General features: G+C 39.7%; 1 protein-coding gene across 10 annotated transcripts; it reads right to left on the reverse strand.

The window, feature by feature from the left end:
- Positions 1-6,290: 6,290 nt before the first annotated feature.
- On the reverse strand, positions 6,291-17,681 carry LOC6732677 (basic-leucine zipper transcription factor A). 10 transcript variants are annotated; one of them, XM_039291235.2, is made up of 11 exons: positions 17,040-17,675; positions 10,170-10,232; positions 9,969-10,107; positions 9,548-9,662; positions 9,144-9,488; positions 8,511-9,074; positions 8,334-8,453; positions 8,073-8,126; positions 7,254-7,717; positions 6,549-6,657; positions 6,291-6,489 (listed from the first exon to the last, which is right to left on the reverse strand). In XM_039291235.2, the coding sequence occupies exons 1-11, from the start codon at positions 17,113-17,115 to the stop codon at positions 6,373-6,375; spliced, it is 2,166 nt and encodes a 721-aa protein (XP_039147169.1). In that variant the 5' UTR covers positions 17,116-17,675; the 3' UTR covers positions 6,291-6,372. The 10 variants fall into 10 exon arrangements, with proteins under 10 accessions (XP_039147169.1, XP_016025396.1, XP_016025392.1 ...); XM_016178145.3 differs by having other exon boundaries at positions 8,511-9,077; XM_016178141.3 differs by having other exon boundaries at positions 8,511-8,753; positions 17,040-17,672.
- Between the last annotated feature and the right edge of the window lie 381 nt (positions 17,682-18,062).

Raw genomic sequence — 18,062 nt, forward strand, 5'->3', positions numbered from 1 at the left:
GAACGCCTTCGCCTTCGCCATCGCCTGCGCCCAGACATAAAGCAAACGCAAACTCAATAAGCGAACGCACGAGCAAATAAACAGCAGCCAATAAGAGATACGAGTGTGCAGATACAAATCGCAGCCAAAGATACTCTTCTCCTGCTGTCACAACAGGCCCAAAAGAAGAGCCCAAGACGGCGAAGATGCGTGGAAGACGCAGCGGCAAAGCCGAGGGAACAGGTTGAGATGGTCCCAGCCTGAAGGGCCTTTGGGATCGATCGATCAATTGGTGTTTGTATGCTGGATTCTGGACCGGATTTGGTCGCTCCTTAGGAAACCGAATGGTATCAAAGAGATTTAATTTCAAATATTTCTTAGTTTAGTTTTTACTATCAAATAAACACTAAATTTGGAATCTTAAAATAAATAGGACAACGACTAACTTTAGCTATGGGAATTAACGAATATTTAGGAGTTAAAAAAATTTAATTTAACATGTTTGTCTAAGGAAAAACAACGAAATTAAATCCAAGGACTGTCCACAGAACATCAAAATCACAAATCGTTGAGAGGCACGCGTCATCTGCCATATGATTTAATTGGCGACAAAAATATTGCACAATTGTGGGCCTGCAGCTAACAGCCGAGCGTCAAAAGGCCAGTCAAAACACGGCAAGTGCGGCTGTCCCAGGCCCAGAAACAGCACAAAAAGCCAGACCCAGACCCAGACTCGGCCATAAAAAGGAGCAGTCAATGTACCCAAAAACCAAAAAGAAGAAAAATATAAAAAACAGGCAAAGGAAACGTAGAAAGAAGAGGAAAAACAAAGCAAAGTTAGGAGGAACCGTAGCATGACGCGGCAGCCATGACCCACACCAACAAACAGGAAGAGCGGAGCGAAAGGCCAAAACAACTTTTGGCCAAAAAGCGGCAACTGTAATAAAAGTGCAGGAGCGGTGCGAGTGAGATGGCAGCACACAGCGGGAGCGAGAGGGGCTGTGTGCATAGAGAGCGAGCATTTACTCGCTTCAACGCCAAATTTCAATTACAATTACCAACGCGATGGAGAGGACGAAAAAGTCCAGGAAAAGTAGAAAGTTTACATCACAGGATAAAGGAAAAGTGCCTGAATCACTAGTCTTTGTAAAAAGATTGTGACTTAAGGAAGTACTTACTTTTTCATTGATTAAAATAGTAAACATAATACCTCATGTTTCATAATAGTATGCCTTCTCAAGCAATAAAATATTAACTGCAATTTATTAATTTCATATTTCTTTTAGCTTGCATTAATTTTATTCAATATTCACTTCAATATATCTTATAACTTACCGAAATTTAAGGTATATTTGAATATTTAATTTAGAAAATCTCGCTTATAATGGAAATATAGAGTTAGGTATAGATTTTGGTTCATTGCCCTTTACAATCGCGTACTTAAACTAAACTAATTACATTCTAGTTACCTTAAACTTATACGTGCTCTCACAGTGTAAATGTTTATGTTGTGGGCCAAAAGGAGTTTGGCGGCTTAGAGTGAATGAAGCATAAGTGAGCTGAACTGCAGATGGAGGTTCGTTCTCCGGATTCGCTCTGCTGTTGCTGGATCCGTCGTATAGTCGTATATGGCCATTAAAAATGGCTGCTAACATGGCTGCGAACAACACTCACACTGGCGTACACAGAGAAAAAGAGGAGCATCAGACACTGCGGAAGGAGACACATAAGGCACACAACAACACAAACAAACGTGGCAGACCAACACAAACGCCACTTGGGGCAGCATTTAAATCGGAGCAGCTCCACGAACGGAGTTGCAAAACAGAACGCCCAAAGGTTAATCAACTCTGCAACTCTCGACTCTCCCATCTGCAGTACAGGGTTGCCATCGCGCAACTCCGCATTTTGCTGTTGTCTGTGGCAAGAAAGGGCGAAAAAGGGGGCTTGTTGCAGGTGAAGGGGTAAGCGGTTGGAGCGGCGAAGGCCAAGCAGCGGAGTCTAATTGAATTGGTTGGTTGGATGATGTTGACTCTGCTCCACTCTTTTCTGCCCCCCCAACTCCAACTCCTTCTCAGTTTTCTCCCCTTTCGACTCCCATGACAATGGCATTGAGTAAGAATCACAGGTCTCTCTGCAAAGAGAGCCCAAAGAGTTAGAAGTGCACAAAGAGTTCAGCGTATTGCATAATTTCGTGCAACTCCAACACACATAGGCGCTTTTGATCTGTCTGTGTGTAGGTTCCTCGCTCTGCATGTGTATGCGTGTGTGACATTGGCTTTGATTGTGTGTAGGAGCTTTGGCCTTGGTTTTTCGCAACGCTGGTGTTGTCGTTAATCGGGAAATCAAATCAAATATCATGCATTTGGATGATTTCCTCATTAGGAGCCAATTGGAGGAGAATTAATACATCAGAGATCAAAAATTAATATAGTAAAAAAAATGTGAGAACGTTTTTTGCGGCAATCATTTGTGTGTATAAATTGGAAAATGGATCTATTAAATATTTGAAATATATTTTTACGTATAATATTATATTTCATATATATACTCAGTCATTTTAATAAACTATCCCAACACCGAATATGCACAATCACTGGAAATTAACATTGAAAATGTCGCAGTTTTAATTTAATTTTCTGCTGCCAGCGATAAATGAAAATTAATGGCAAAAACGCAGCTTGACAAGCAGCGAGCGAAGGAAAAGCAAACAGTTTCCAGATGATTGCATCCAGCCGACAGGACGCAAATGAAAATGTATTTTTGATTAATGAGCAAAGGGCCAAAGGATGACGCTTTTTTCGAACGTAAATAACGAACTTTTAATAAAATTGGTCAGCAAAAAAATTAATTTCAATATGAGCAGTAAATTTATCAGGGTAGCACACACGGCGTATGGGTGATATTTTTGATAAAATTAATGTTAAGTGAAATAGCAAAGGTAAACACACAGAGAGTGCTACCGAGAGGGTTAAGAGAGCTGAAGAGAGTCGAGAACGAGTTGCAAAAAAAGCATGTTGCAAAAATTTGCAGCGCTGCTCCGCTGCTTCTGCTGCTGCGGACTGTTACCGGTTTTTAATAGGAAGGAAACCAGAAAGCAGCCCCTCATGCTGGTATTCGTGTGCTTGTGCGCTGGTGTGCACTGGTGTGTGTGTGTGTAGCGTCTGTCTGCTGTGAATTTGTTGAGGCAGGTCCTGGCTGAAATACGCGAAAATAGGTACAGCCAACGAACTGCGCTCCAGACGACTGTCTGCTACCACCGAAAGAAGCATTGAAAACATGTGGAAAAGTGGCAGGGCCAATGGGTGAAGACGGCTAGAGAATCGCATCAGCAGCAGTACCCAGAACCGAGAACCCAGAGCCCAGAGCCCAGAACCCAGAACCCGGTACCCCCACTAGTACATATGTAGTATGGTAGCTGCAACATGGAACTGGCAACTGGCAACTGGGAACAGGGAACTCGGGACAACAACACACATATAGCCAAAACACTCGATAGATACAGCCGCAGTCGCCGCTCTGCCGCCGCTCAGCCGAGCATAGTGGCATAGCTATAGCTTCAGGTTCAGCCTCAGTTTCGGTTCTGAGCTTCAGCTGCAGCAACGTTTCCTCACCCAATCCACATCTGCACATAATATATATACCACCAACTGTATATACCCCTTCTCCGTGCAGCTTACATGGTTAGCTTCGCGTCGAACTATTTCTTATGTTCCTACATTTTTTTCGGTGATTCTTCCACGTTCGTGCAAAAAGATGAATATGTAATGCAATTTTTCCATCGCTGGCTTTTCTTTGTTGCAAATTGAATCGAACTGCAGCGAGCTGGCCGATCGGCTTACGTGGCCGGGGAGACAAATCTATGGGGGATTAGGCCAAGTCAAGTGGAATTGTTCTTTCACAAAGCTCTCTTTGCTGTTTATCCATGGTCAATGTGCAAACAAGTAATAAACATTCGAAGATACGAAACGTTTACCCTAAGTTTTATTTGAGAAAAACCAATCTAAACAAATCTGACAATCTGACAAATGCTGTGACATTAATTCTTTGTATTCTCTTACCTATCTCTTGCAGATTATCCCAAACTTATGTGACGACAATCAGCAAATAGTCAAAAGCAAAATGGTAATCGAGGTGGTAATAACGAATAAATTTAATATTCATTAGCTTTTCCCTTATCAAATTCAATTCAATTTATGAAATTAAATTTGATCTTTTCATTTAAAAATTAAATCATATTATTTTCTTTTTGTTTCGTTTCTGGAATAGACTTTCCTTATTCCGCGGAAAAGCTAAATAATATAATTTTACCCGAAAATATTCTTTCTGTAATCAATTGGATTTTCTTTCAGATTCTTACAACTGAGATTGCCTTAATAAAAGATCTGAGTTCAAGGTAACTATTGTTCAACATTTTATAGTTAAATATATATTAAACTATTCCTTTAACTTTACAGTTGACTCAGAGGATTCCCTATCTATTGTTCTTCCGGAATTTCACAACTTCACTTAATGGATAAACGCATTTCATCATACAAAAGGGGTTGCTTTTTGATTCATCGAGACGAATTGAAGTTCATGACCGCCCTAATGATTTCTTATAACTTGAAATGGTGCATACTTACATATGGACCATTAACAGAAACCCGTAAATCCGAACTTGTGCTGTTTTATATCTGTTACAAGACCGGCATTATGGGAGTCTGTCAATGCAAACAACTGGTTTTTGGCAACAAAATCAATGACAAATCTAAAAAATCAAATACTGGCGGAGTAACGAAGGAGTTCAAGTATAATACGAAATAAATAACTACTAAAGTAACCGCTGACTAAATAGAAGATCAAAGCGATCCATTTAACGCCAAACGAACTATAACAATAATATGAAATATTCAAAACAGCAATAATAAATCATAGAACTAAATGAAACTAAATATAACATCATACAAAAAAACAAAAACGGCATAAGAAAACTGATATGATATAACTAACTCCAGTTTAAATTTGAATAACAAAAGAAATTAATTAACTTAAATTCTCATCTTATGTATATTTTATTTGACAAGCAAATGTAACATTTTTACTTTAAAAGCGTTTTTAATATGATTTCTCCGCATTATTTTTCTTCTTGTTTGCCAACATCTTTTCAACCAAAAACCGAACCAATGATATCCAGAAGATCCTTTAAAAACCAAACCACCTAGCAAAAAGGACTACACCAAGGACCTTTTTCTCTCTGGCAAATTGAGGTAGTAGGTTGTATAGTAGTAATTACACATCATACTATACAATGTGCTAGCTTTCTTTGCTTGACTACAAGCCGCATTTGATTAAAGAACCCCAATCGAACTGCACCACTTACTAAACCCAATCCCCAGCCATACAAAAGTTGGTGGTGCAACAAATTTTGATTGTGGGCATCAAAGAAAGTGTTCCGAGCCAGACTATTGTTAAATTTCATTACGAATGCCTAAGTATGTAAATGCAACCGGGCGTATGTAAATATTGGCATTGGTGACATGTGCAAATGTTTGTATGGCTGATTCCCTGAGACCCTAACTTGTGACTTTTAATACCAGTTTCACAAGTTTTGATCTCCGGTATTGGACGCAAACTTGCTGATGTTAGTAAAAAATAAGGCAAAGGCGAATTCTCTTTCAAGGCACAAGTATCGGAAGTTCAGAGAAGTTCTCCAGAAGGTAAAAGCTTACACAAAACTATTACAATCTGTACTCCCTAAGATTAAAGTTTCTTCAACAGAAATATGCCGTTCTGCTGGCTATGATTGATTGGATATTGGATTGGATTTACTGACCCCTTCATTAGATGGTTTCTCAAACAAAAGATATCTAAGAGTGTGTGTGCTAATAATAGATCTAGAAGAGAGGCCAGAAGTATTCTGAACTTACTTTACGTGCATTTTGACTGCAATGGAAAGAGTAGCTGCAGTTCGCTTTCAAAAAATGTCTAACAAATTCTCGAAACTTACGATCAGATTTAACTATGCAAAAGTGAAGTTAAAATATTTTTGGCCCTTATTGTGATTAGTTTTTAAAATGAAAGAAGTGATCGAGCTTTACATAAATGTTAAAAGTCCTTACAATAAAGCCCATTTCCAGATAATAATAATTATTTAAGTTATTTCCTTTTAAAAAAACATTTATTGATAGGCCAATGATTTTGTATATCAAAACTATCACTGAAACCACATATTAAACTATACATGATTTAAATGTATTTAAACTACAAGCTACTTCTAAGTTCTAGAGATACAATGTGAGAGAGATTTGAATAAATCGATAAAAGTCATGTTATGATTTTGATCTGAACAATTTCATTGTCAAGAGAGTACAAAACTTATGTATGGATATAGGCATTGTAATGAATAGGTGATTATGGTTCACTGATGCGTGCACTTGTCCTTGGACTTCTTTTTACGATCTTCACTTGAATTTGATCTTCGAGTACCTTGAATTGGCATGTAAGGCGGCGTGGGACTGGCACTTTGATCTGAAACGGAAATACACATCAATATATAGCGATACAATTTACGGAGGGTCGTTTTATACATATATACCGAAATTGCCGGACTTGGAGTACTTCATGTGTGGCGATACGTCTTGGCCACTCTGATGCGAGCTGTCGTGGGATCCGGCTTCTGATCCATAATGCTCGGACCTGTAGTAAATAGAATAAAGATAAGGTTACTCTAGGCATTTGAAAATAAGTATGAAGCGCATGGGAATTTTGTGTTTAGCAAGAATTCGGAAGGGCCAATACGAAGATCAATTGGGAGTGTATCAATGCATATGTAAAATGATAGAGAACACTATAGCCGAGTTCCTAGACTATAAGATACCCCTCACTCAACTATAACAAGTGCGAGGATTTTCAAGAAGGAAAGCGAATGTTTTCTAGAGATATCGAGCGCCACCTAGCGGTGGTTAAATTTATTATTATTAATTTATAACAACCCTCCGACAGTCGAGAATTTATATAAATATGTTTGATAGTTTTAGCGAATCGATAGAAGCAAAAAAGAAGAAACAATTGTTATAGGTGATAATATCAACATGTAACTTTTATATTTTTCAAGATCTTGACGTTCATACGGACAGAAAAATATGGCTAGATCGTATTTGCTAGTAATCCTGATCAAGAATATACAGACCTTTTAGGTCCGGAAACAATTTCATTTATCTGACACATACTTGTTAATGAATTTAGCATACCTTTTTACTCTAAAACTATTGGATATACAACTTTCAACTCACCTGGTCATGGAGTTGTGGTTTTGAACTGGTGGCATTGCCTCCGTCACGTGCAATGAAAGAGGCCTTGGACCTGGCCTACAACTGTCCACGGGCAGTGTGTAGATATCATCTTCGCCCCTTATGGGCACCATGTTCCTTTGTTGCCTCTGCATGGAACTGTGATTGGAGCTCGAGCCCCCATCTCTGGTCAGGCTGCCATTGGTCAAAGGTCCGTTGTGGGGCCGCTGTTCACGACTACTGTTGAGCACGTCTATGGGATTGGAGTAGGCCTCCACATCGATGTCGGCCTGCGACTGATTGCCATTGCTGGAAAGGCAATCCGGGGGCAGTGGTAGCAGTGGACCGCAGTGGGAATTGGTGCCACAAAGCAGACTACCGTTTCCATTGGCAGCCTCTGCGGCTTCCTTCTGCTGAGTTTTTCGCAGACGAGCTTTCTCCTTGGCCCTCTTGGCTTTGGCCTTTTCCTGAAAAAAAGACATAAAACTTGTTTTTGTTATGTCAACTCTGCAAACAACCATTACAGTAACTAACGGGATTTTTAAATGAAATGTCTATGAGTATCGGCGTAAATATGTAACGCAAACTTGAATATCGCAAAATAAAAGCTGCATACCCTTGCAGCAAGTTCATAAATATAACAAGAATATATATGCTTTATATAGTTGCAAAATACTGGATAAGATCTATATATTTTCTGCAAGGGTATAATGAATGTTCAAAAGCAAGCCTGGTCAAAGATAGCTTGAGTATTGAAATGTGATTAATAATGGATAGCTGCAATTCGAAGGATAGAATCCAAATATGTTACATTGAAGTTACCTTTTTGAATCCTAAGTAGTTGTACCTACAGGAAAATAATTTTTTGGAATTCATCTAAGTTTTAGACATCAGTATGGAAGTTAAATTTGGAATAAAGGGAAAACTTATATTAGTTTTAATATAGTTTTAAATTTGTTTCCTAGTATCCTATATTCCCCTGATATAACTATCTATTATATTTAACAGTACTAGTAATATATAAATTTGTTATCTGCATTATCTGCTCGGATTAGACTTCTATATTAGGTAGGAAGACCTTACCCTATCCTGCAGCATTTTGGCCAGTTCCTTGTCCTGTGCCTCAATGGCCAGCAGGCGATCCCTGTGCTCCTGACGCACACAGTCCTTCGACTCAATGGCCTGCAGACGGCGAGCCAGCAACTAAAAGAAAGGACACCTTGGTTACCAGGAAGCCTTGATTCATTCAAAACCCTTTACCTCATCTTTCTGCTCCTGCTTCAGCTTCTTGCTCATCTCCTGAATCTCCTCCAGCGGCAGCCCGATCTCCCGCAGACTCGCATAGTCGCAGGGATCCACATAGAGCTCAATGTCATCGGCATGTTGCTGCATGTGTCTCTCAGCTGCCTTGGCCGATCCCGATCCCGATCCCAATCCCGATACAGATCCAGATCCCAAACCGAAATTGCCCACAAGTTGATCGTATTTCTCGGGTGACAATTTCTGAAATTTCGGTTCGGTTCTTAGGAGATTTTCGTGTGACGGGGAGCGTTGTTTCTGGAGTGATGTTGCAGCTGCATCGACAATGCTGGCCGATGTTGCTGCCGCGCTCGTGGCAGCGATGTTGTAGTCGCGAATGCTGTCAGCAACATCGGCATAGTCCACCAGCTCATCGATGTCAGCCGGGTGTGCGGTGTGTGTGGGTGGGTGCTGAGTTATGGATGAAGTGCTGGGCATGTTAGTTGTTGCAGATGTGGTGGCATTTGTTGGTGCCCGTGCCCGACGTGCCGGCGATGATGATTGATGTTGCTGCTGCTGCGGCGGCTGCTGTGCGTGGTGAAAACGTGAGTGATGTTGCTGCTGCTGCTGTGGCGATGATAACACATCACTCACCAACAGCTGATTTTGTGCCTGTGCATTTCTACTGGGAGTGGTGCATGCTGCTGCTGCCCCCGGCAGGTCAACAATATTTGGTATAAGCGATAATCCTACATAGTTGTCTGTTTGTGAGAAGTGTTGCTGCTGCAGCTGCAACGGTTGCTGCTGCTGCAGCTGACTGTGATATCTAGCCTGCTGTGAGGTGCTCGGCTCTGGCTGATGTTGCTGCTGTGTCGACTGTGTCTGTTGTGTCTGCTGCTGCTGTTGCAGGTGTATACTTGCTTTGGCGGGACGTGGCGGCGGACGACTCTTGTCCCGTGTGACTGGCGGCGGTACGGGCGGCAAATTAACATAGATTTCCTGCAATCGAGTATATCACTCAGGCGATAAGATATTGGCAAGATATCCACGGTACTCACCTGCATTTGCTTGGCAATCAACTCGCTTTGCATCAGCTCCTTTTGCTGCTGCTCCTGCAGATCACGCTCCAGTTTGTCAGCTATTTCTTTGGCCACTCGCTTGTCATGCTCCTCCCTGTTGAGATATTGTTTTGATTAGTTCTATTGAAATTGGGAAAGAGTGCCGCATGACTTTTACAATTTTCTGTTGTTCCTTTAACAATTACTGATTACAAATAAGGTAATTAAGAAACTGCCAACACGAATTTCAGTCTTCAATAAGAAGAAGAACTGGAAATGGTTTATTCGTGTTATTAATGAATGCAATGAAGGTATAAAAACGGAAATATTTGCTTCAAATAGTCATGCTGCAACTTATCCACATTGGCCATATTATTATATATATTATATTATTATTATTTTAAATGCTATTAACACTCACTGTTCTGTCAGACGTCTTCTGTAGGCATCCACTCTTCGCTGTGCCTGCTCCTTCTCCTTGATTTGTTCGTGCAGGGCTGTTGGGAAGTCCTCGCGAACCACTGCGTTTCTGTACCGATTTCCCTTGTAGAAGTCATTAACTGGGGGTAAAGATTTTGTGCATTAGCTTAATGGTTAGCCATTAACTTACTCAGGTACTTACTCTCTTGGGACTGAAGCTTATAGGCCAGAGCGCCATCCTCACGCACGAGCCACTCCTTGCACACTGGAATGAGAAAACGATAGAAGAAACACTTGAGTACCTTGAATCGCCTTCTTTATGACAGTACATTACAGTATCTAATGACAAGTGATATTTAATGCTGCAACTATCAGATTACCGGCCAAATCTCTAATGAAGCCCTGCAAGATCGTAAAATTCGGTTTGCCCCACTTGATGCCCCGGTAAACCGATGAGTCACCTTCAAGATGCAGTCTTTCGAATCGGGGACAGACCCGGACTCGAAACAAAGGAATTCCATTGAAGATGTACTGCAGCTGGAGTGGGAAAGTTTTGTAGAAGTTGGGGTAGCATTTTGATCGATTTAACCGCCATAGAGAGATCATTCACGTTGATAAGCGAAAGCGTGGTATAAACAGCCTCTTAATTGTGTGCGTAGAATTCGGATTGGGGTTCGCTTGGGGTTATTTATATATGTGTTTTTGTTGCTTTGCTTTTTATTCGAATTCGGCCGTGTGCTCATATACTTACACTACGAAAAATGTGTATCAAATAGCCATTAATTGACATTCCGAAATATTATTTCTATATTGTTAGGAAGAACTCTAGTTCCTAATGACGAATGGCAAGTGATCTTAATGTTTGACAAAATTTCCTTTTGACCAAAAATAAAGATGTTATAATTATTAATAAAAATATATTGAGAACAAAATATCACTTGTTTAAAAAAATTTTTATTTCTTTAAAACCTATGATAACTGATATCATCATATACATTTTTTTGCAGTGCACAAATGGACGATCTACGCAATTGGAACCGTCTGGTTTGGTGTTCTTGTCTGCTTTTGAGTTGCTGTCATTTATCATTTCATTTAGTTAGCAGCCTCGACTCTCAGTCACTGTCTGTGGAAAGTGGAAGTGTGGCAAAGTGGGAAAGTTGTTGGCCTGATGCGAGTTAAAGTTGTAATTTCAAGTACGTCTTGTTATCGAGTTGGTATTTTATGTTTGGATAGATATGAAATTGATCTACTGATAAACAATGTTAGCAAGGGAAGCCTTTTGGAAAAGGGTGCAGCTCAACTTTTTCTTTTGAATTTATGAATTTTTGGCATTTCTTGTATGATTTTAGTTAAGCTCATAAAAAACACTAAATTCTTTCAACGCATGCTATTTTCTGCCTTATAAATACTATACATTACATTGTACATTATGTCTTTTCAACACTATATTTGTAACAAACTCATACCTAATCACTTTAGACCCCATATTTTCCGGAACTTCCCACACTTAACTCACTTAGCTTTTTCCATTCCATTTTTTTTCCATTTCCATGTCCATCTATTGCCGTACATAACTTCCTTATCTGGACACTCCGATCACCCCATGGTGACACTAATTTAAAGGTTCTTTGACTTGAAACTGTCAACTGGCAATTAGTTGAACTCTGGCCCTAGATTTCAACGCCATAAGGGCGAGTGCAATTAGAACACTCCAGTTGAAAATGAATTATGGTTTGGACTCTCAGGGCAGCTAATGCATTTAGAGCCGATTGCACTTAATTAACTGCAGTTCAAAATGAAACTGCACTTGCAGACATAATCAATTTAGTTGTTTGATTTCTGACTGCACATAAGCACCTATATACCCGTAAGTACATAACTAAGCGGATTCTATATATGCACGTTCATGTTGCTAAAAAAAAAAACAGTTCATGTTGTGCCGCTGCATAAACTGAAATATAAAGTATGTAGTTTTTTGCAAGCTCGCGCTTTTCTTGGCCCACTCGGTTTGCTGAGTGGTTCGGCCTGATTGCTCAGCTCAGGTTGCTTACCCCACCGGCCCCCAAATCCCATTCCCAACTTTGCTTACCACTCCCCCAGATCGCTCAACACTATGCTTATACCCTAGAAAAATTCAAGACAGTTGTTTGCAATGACTTCAAAATAAGGGTATTCTTTACGAGAAGTATTAGAAGTTTGAATACAATCAGTCTGACTTGGTTATATTTTTATGTTTTCCAAACTCAGATTCATGTACCTCCTCAGAATAGGTTCCTAAATACCTCGTTATAAAAATTTCGAAAAGCTGTAAAATGAATATTATTATTAGAATTAGAAGTACCTTATTAAATCATTTTCCATTTCCACTAAGAGAGTGTAATAATGCTACATAGAGGTTTATAGGGTATGCAAATCTTCGGTTGAACTCTAAAATGAGCTTCAGTCTTGCTGTTTCATTCTTTCAGCATATAACTTACAAAGTCTAGAATAAGTGTCAGTATGTGTGTATATGATATTCTCGTTGTTCTTACGTCTCTGCACTTTTGCGTTATAATTCCCCGAGCAAGCGCGGCTTTTTATTATGCACAACGGGCAACGGGCAAAAATACGAAAACAAATTATACAGAAATACAAAAAAATGTGTGTATGAGAACGGCACAAAGAAAACCTGTGCTGAAATCAACTTACTGTACTCCATACGCTGCCGTTGCATTATTTTTCTTCTTTAAGAGAGAGAGGAAATGACCGAGTCATTAAAATCGTGAAGCATATAAGTCTAGGAAAATTATGGCCAGTGCCATTTGAATTCGCCAGTTGCTATTAAGTCACACGACGAATTTGAAATTCTTTCGATTTCCTGTCCCAACACTGACAGCTGACTTATTGTGGCTGTCCATATGGGAGACATACATTTTTTAGCTGGCCCCGGAACGGGTTTTTGCCAAAATGAACACTTTTAACCTCTGCTGCCCCAAAAATTCGCAACACAATGGGTGGTGCAATGTGGGTCAGCAAGAGCATTTTATTGACTTGACCAAAAAAACGACCTGAGAACGGGTTAGTAAGTCAAGAAATGCATGATTCATGGAGCTTAAGGTTTCTACCGAATTCTCTCCACGGGGGTGAAAGCAGCTGGCGGTAAGGGGAAGAATTTTCAGAAGAAATCAACTGACTGAAGGTTGATCAAAAACTGTTAATAATGATCTTTTGTTTGATTTGGAATGACAGATAGTACATACATATATAGTATATTGAAGATTATAGAAATTTGGTAAAATTAATTAAGCATATTTAATGAAGAATAATATAATACTACAGATACATTTTGATTTTATTATTGTTATTCTGGATCTAACAAAACACATTTTGTATTTTGATTATTGTATTAATGGTAATAAGCAGCTAAATGCTAAGGGAAATGCAACTAAACATAGCCAAATTGTTTATATTCACTCCGAATAAGCCCATTAAATAGGGCACTTAATTATTTAGGTGGAGCAACAATTGTTTAGCTGCCGTCTCTCTGCCATTTGGCCAAAACTGCTTGCATTGCAACCTTTACAAATTTGCCTGCCACATTAAATTAACCTTGCTGGCCAGTCCACTTGCAGTTCCCAGTGCTTTTGCTTGGGCCTCTTGGCACTTGCAGGGCTTCGCCACCTTTCTTTTGGTTTGGCTTGGTTTTCCCCATTTCTCCGATTCATTCTCTCTGATTGGCAACCAAGTTCAGATGGTTGAGCACGCATGAATGGGCCGCCGATCGCGTGAATAGTTACACAACCCGGGATGGTAATGAATACATAAACCTCTGCATATGCATATATTAAAAAAACTATAAACAAGTGAGGAAAGCCAAAATTAGAAAGCAGTTTGACGGGAAAATTTATGAGAGAGCCCCCGAACAAAATCCAGGAAAATATGTGTGTGCGGCGTGGAAAAAATGCTGTTGACGCTTGACGACTGCGACTGCAACGACTGCCAACTGCAGCAGCGAAGACGCGGCGCCGAAAGTGGAAAAACCTGACTCAAGGTTGTTGAACATGCCACTGCCACTGGACGAGAAATGCGGCCTGCAATGTCGACTATTTGAATGTTGCATCTGACAGATACAGATACGGCACACACATACAGATACGGATACACACCGGCAGTATATTTAGCCAGCCTCACATTGACCTTAGCCTGGCTGCATCATCTCCCGGATTCAGTTCATTCAAATGAACTCACATTTCGGGTTCAGTTTCGGTTTCCGCTGATTGATTGAATTGCCTCTCAGGCACTCGTGGGCCAAGTTATGCATATCCAAAGCAGAACGGCCAATAATTGTCTATCCAAGTGCGGTGTTGTGGCAACAAAACAATGCCCAAATTAGCTTTATTTCTGTTTCATGCTACGATACTTATGAATTAAGCCAGTCAAGCTTTCACTGCTTTTAAAACGAGGAAGTTTGCTTTTTAGTCTGACAGTTTGAAACTGTATGTATTCAGAGTTTGCTTTATAAGCAGGTATATGTTGTTGGTTCTTTAATATTTGTAGTTAATTATTTTTACTTTTTCAACATCCATAAGTACTTTGTAAATATTTATTCCTTACATACTATCAGTTCTTAGCTTTTTACACTTGTGAGTCACATAAGTTGCATGAGCTATGATACAAGATCAACATACTATACCTCAGACTATATTCAGTTTTTCAAACTTACATTTAAAGTAACAAATCGTGAATAAGTTTCTCGTACTGAAAGGGGCAGCAAGTAATCCTTTACATTACTTAAATTCATGTCTTATTGCAATATTCAGCATAGCTCAATTTAGTTATTCATACTTTCATTTGTAAACACCAGCACTTGAGGTGGACTCCTTGGAAACTCCATTATTTGGGCCTCTTAAAAAGTTGTTGTTTGTAGGCCAACGCAAGTCATGACAAAGCGCCATAGTAGGGAGAGGAGCAGAGTGGGGCTTGGGCCTCCTTTAAGTGCTATCGCCATAGAAATGTTAAGAGCCAAATCCAAATGGAGGATACCTCCTTCCTGGCACTCGCACATCCTGTCATCGTGGCCTGGCAAGTGAATCATTCCTGGCATGCAGCGATAAAAATGCAAGAAAGAAATAAACTGCATTCAGGCGGCTCGTCATGCAACTGCTGCTGTTTCTCTTGCCGTTGGGGCTGCAGCTCCCCCGATGCCCCCTTTCTATCCTGGCCCCCTCTTCGCCAAGAAGCCCCTTCACTTGTCAGTCAGTCGGGCTGGTTGGCAAAAAAAAAAGGGAAAAAAGAGGCCAGCAGTTGAGTGAGTTTCAGTCGGAGGCACGGCTATTTCAAACCGAGGGCCGACTCTTTGTGGGGGTCTTTTGTCATGCGTGCTTGGGCGCAAATGAAGCGGCTGCAATCCCCTCGGCTAACCGTCAGCTGTTGCCTGCTGCACGCGCTGCATCTTTAAGATACAAATGCTGGGAAACAGCCTTTTTGCATGTCTGCACTGTGGGAAAAACTTATCCAATACGGTGGGTATGGTGCTTCAACTAGCGACAGTTTTCTGATCACAAACATATTTTTAATATAATAATATAATATAATACATTTCTGAGTTCAACGAGATTTTCTTTACACATTTTCTTACTCATTTTTTTGAACCCTATTTCCTTTTCTATTGTAATCATTATTTTACAATATACTTAATTAGGCTAGTATTTGTATGTACTTTTATGAAATAAAATCTTTATAATGCTTTGGTGTTGGTGGATAACTGGATTTTTCTTCAGGTGCATTCATTAAATGGAAAGTGCTCGCGGCAATCATTTTTTGCACCTCCAAAATGAAGAAAATGACTATGTATTTTCCCTTTCTGTAGAGGGGATCGCTCGGCTTCCCCTCAATTGCTCTAAAAGAAAACTATATAAGAGCTCGGTGTTTGTTTATTTTTCAACTGAAATCTCTTCTTCACAGCTTTGTCCGCTTTCGGTCGTTGGTCTGTGCTATGCGGTTTCTTCGGCTGCTGACTGGCAGTCTTTGTTTTTGTTTATCGTCTCATGAAGACTTTCAAAACCCCCCAAAAAATGAGGAAACTTCTTGTGATTGTTACTGAGAGTCGAGAAAGTTTCATTCGGCTCGCGTTTTCTGTGTATTATTTTTTCTTCTTTGGGCAATATTTTTCATTAGCATAACAACAAATATTGTTCACATAGTAGCCAAACAGATTTGCACAACAGCCACATCTTTGTCATCGAGCATTTCGTATTCGCTTTCAATTAATTGAGCTTATTCAAGGAGGTGAATGAGCCAGCTTTTCATGTTGTAACATTTTTCCTATGCAAATGTTTTGATTATTACATAAGGTCAAGTCGAATGCGATAAGGGAAAACGTGCTCGCTATGGCTTGTTTACATCTGAATCAACAGAAAAATAGCTTATATGTAAGCCCCAAGGCGCAAACGACACTGGAGAAGTTCTGGGAACTTGACTGTTTGTTTTTGGCTGATGTCGGCATTCAAAGATATCGGATCGGTGGAATTAAGGGGATATGGATATTGGAATGGGGTATGGAAAGCGTTAGAACATTTATAATCCGTAATATCATGAAAGAAATGGGAAAATGAATAAAATGAATGGACTAAAACCTTTTATAGTTGCATTAATTAGAAAAAAACTATTTCTTTAGTTTGAAAATTTGATTTACATTCAAGGGTAGGGTATAGTCAATATATATTTAATGACCTTTTTTTGAAGAATTCTCGACGAAACTCTGGGCTCTGACTTTCTTTATGAATAAATACAAACAATAGAACAAAAGAAATAAAACAAATTTGTTAAAAATTAATTTGATCGCTAGAGAGGCCATGTCGTTAAAGAAATACCAAGTCGGGGAAGAAAACGGTATGGAGGAATTTTAAAAGACCCCAAATTAATCACTTCTATGTGGTACTCATGCCCCCGCCCCAATTCCTTAGCCCCTTCATCTCAATAGCTCCACTCAAACCCAATCAATTTCCAATTATCCAAGGCCCCGTACGAAATTGTTCATGTTCAACCAATTTCGAAATGGTTTGCTTCGGTTCGGTTCTTAACCCATGCTTACCCTCATTAACATGTCCTGATCGGGGCAGCGCTTCCTTTGGTGGTGCGGCTGCTGTTGTGGTTGTGAAATTATTCATCTCTCTCCTCCTCTCGCCGCCCTTCTCTTTCTAACAGGCTCTGGCTATCTCTTTCGGTGGCTCAAATCGCTATAGAATATCTGTATCTCGTTCTAAAACAGGTGTTTAAATTGGGTAGCTCAAGGACGCGCCTTCCACTCCACTGATTTTTAATTTATGTTGGTTTACTTGTTGAAGCGGGCCCGCAAAATAGATACAAAGATGCGGCGATACAGAGCGTGAGTAAACTATAATTTCATCTAATTGCGTCGCTCTCGGTGCAACTATTTCACTTTCACACTTCCACACGAGATATAATGCTTATAATTCCACAATTTCCACCAACAACACGCGCGCAACAACGACAGCTGCAATTCAAAATTCGATTCGATTTAGGTATTGTATCTCAAAGATACGCGACGAACCGGCGGCCGTCGTTCCACGAAAGCAGCAAAACAGCTCATTCAACAGCGAAAGCCGCTCAGCGAATGGATGTTGTTTGACATGGCCATACAGTCCAGCAAACTGGAAGCCACAATAATACTGCAAGCGGCGCTGGAACTGGAAGCAGATACAAATGTATCTCGAAAGCGGCACTGCAATGGAAGCCAGCATAACACAACGAGAGAGGAGAGAGAATATATCAAAACAGTGCTGCCAAGTTTCAAAAAGATTTCAAAAATAAATACAAAAAGTTATAATTTTACCATTGATTTCTAAATTCATTGAACGATATATTTGTAAATATTGTTTTTTATTTTTATTTGATTTGCCTAAATCAGTTGGGAAAAACGAATTTCTGTATATCTTTTATTTATGTATATGTTATTTGCTATTTAGTAAAGACATACACCATTGTGTTAGCTAAGCAGGGTTTCAATCCTCAACAAATGCTACACTTAAAAAATTCCAAAATCCTATTTAATTAGATAAAAATTGTGTAGCTAGAAACTTGTTTATTAATAATA

This window comes from Drosophila simulans, chromosome 2L (assembly GCF_016746395.2).
Source record: "Drosophila simulans strain w501 chromosome 2L, Prin_Dsim_3.1, whole genome shotgun sequence".
NCBI lineage: Eukaryota > Metazoa > Arthropoda > Insecta > Diptera > Drosophilidae > Drosophila > Drosophila simulans.

Bases quoted from the DNA above. Each gene is read 5' to 3' on its own strand.
- LOC6732677 (XM_016178146.3), bottom strand. From the start codon at position 17,115: ATGAATAATTTCACAACCACAACAGCAGCCGCACCACCAAAGGAAGCG. The intron at 9,663-9,968 runs GTGAGTGTTAAT...ATATCTCAACAG, and splicing joins AGAAGACGTCTGACAGAACA to GGAGGAGCATGACAAGCGAG. The intron at 7,718-8,072 runs GTAACTTCAATG...TCTTTTTTTCAG, and splicing joins ACTACTTAGGATTCAAAAAG to GAAAAGGCCAAAGCCAAGAG.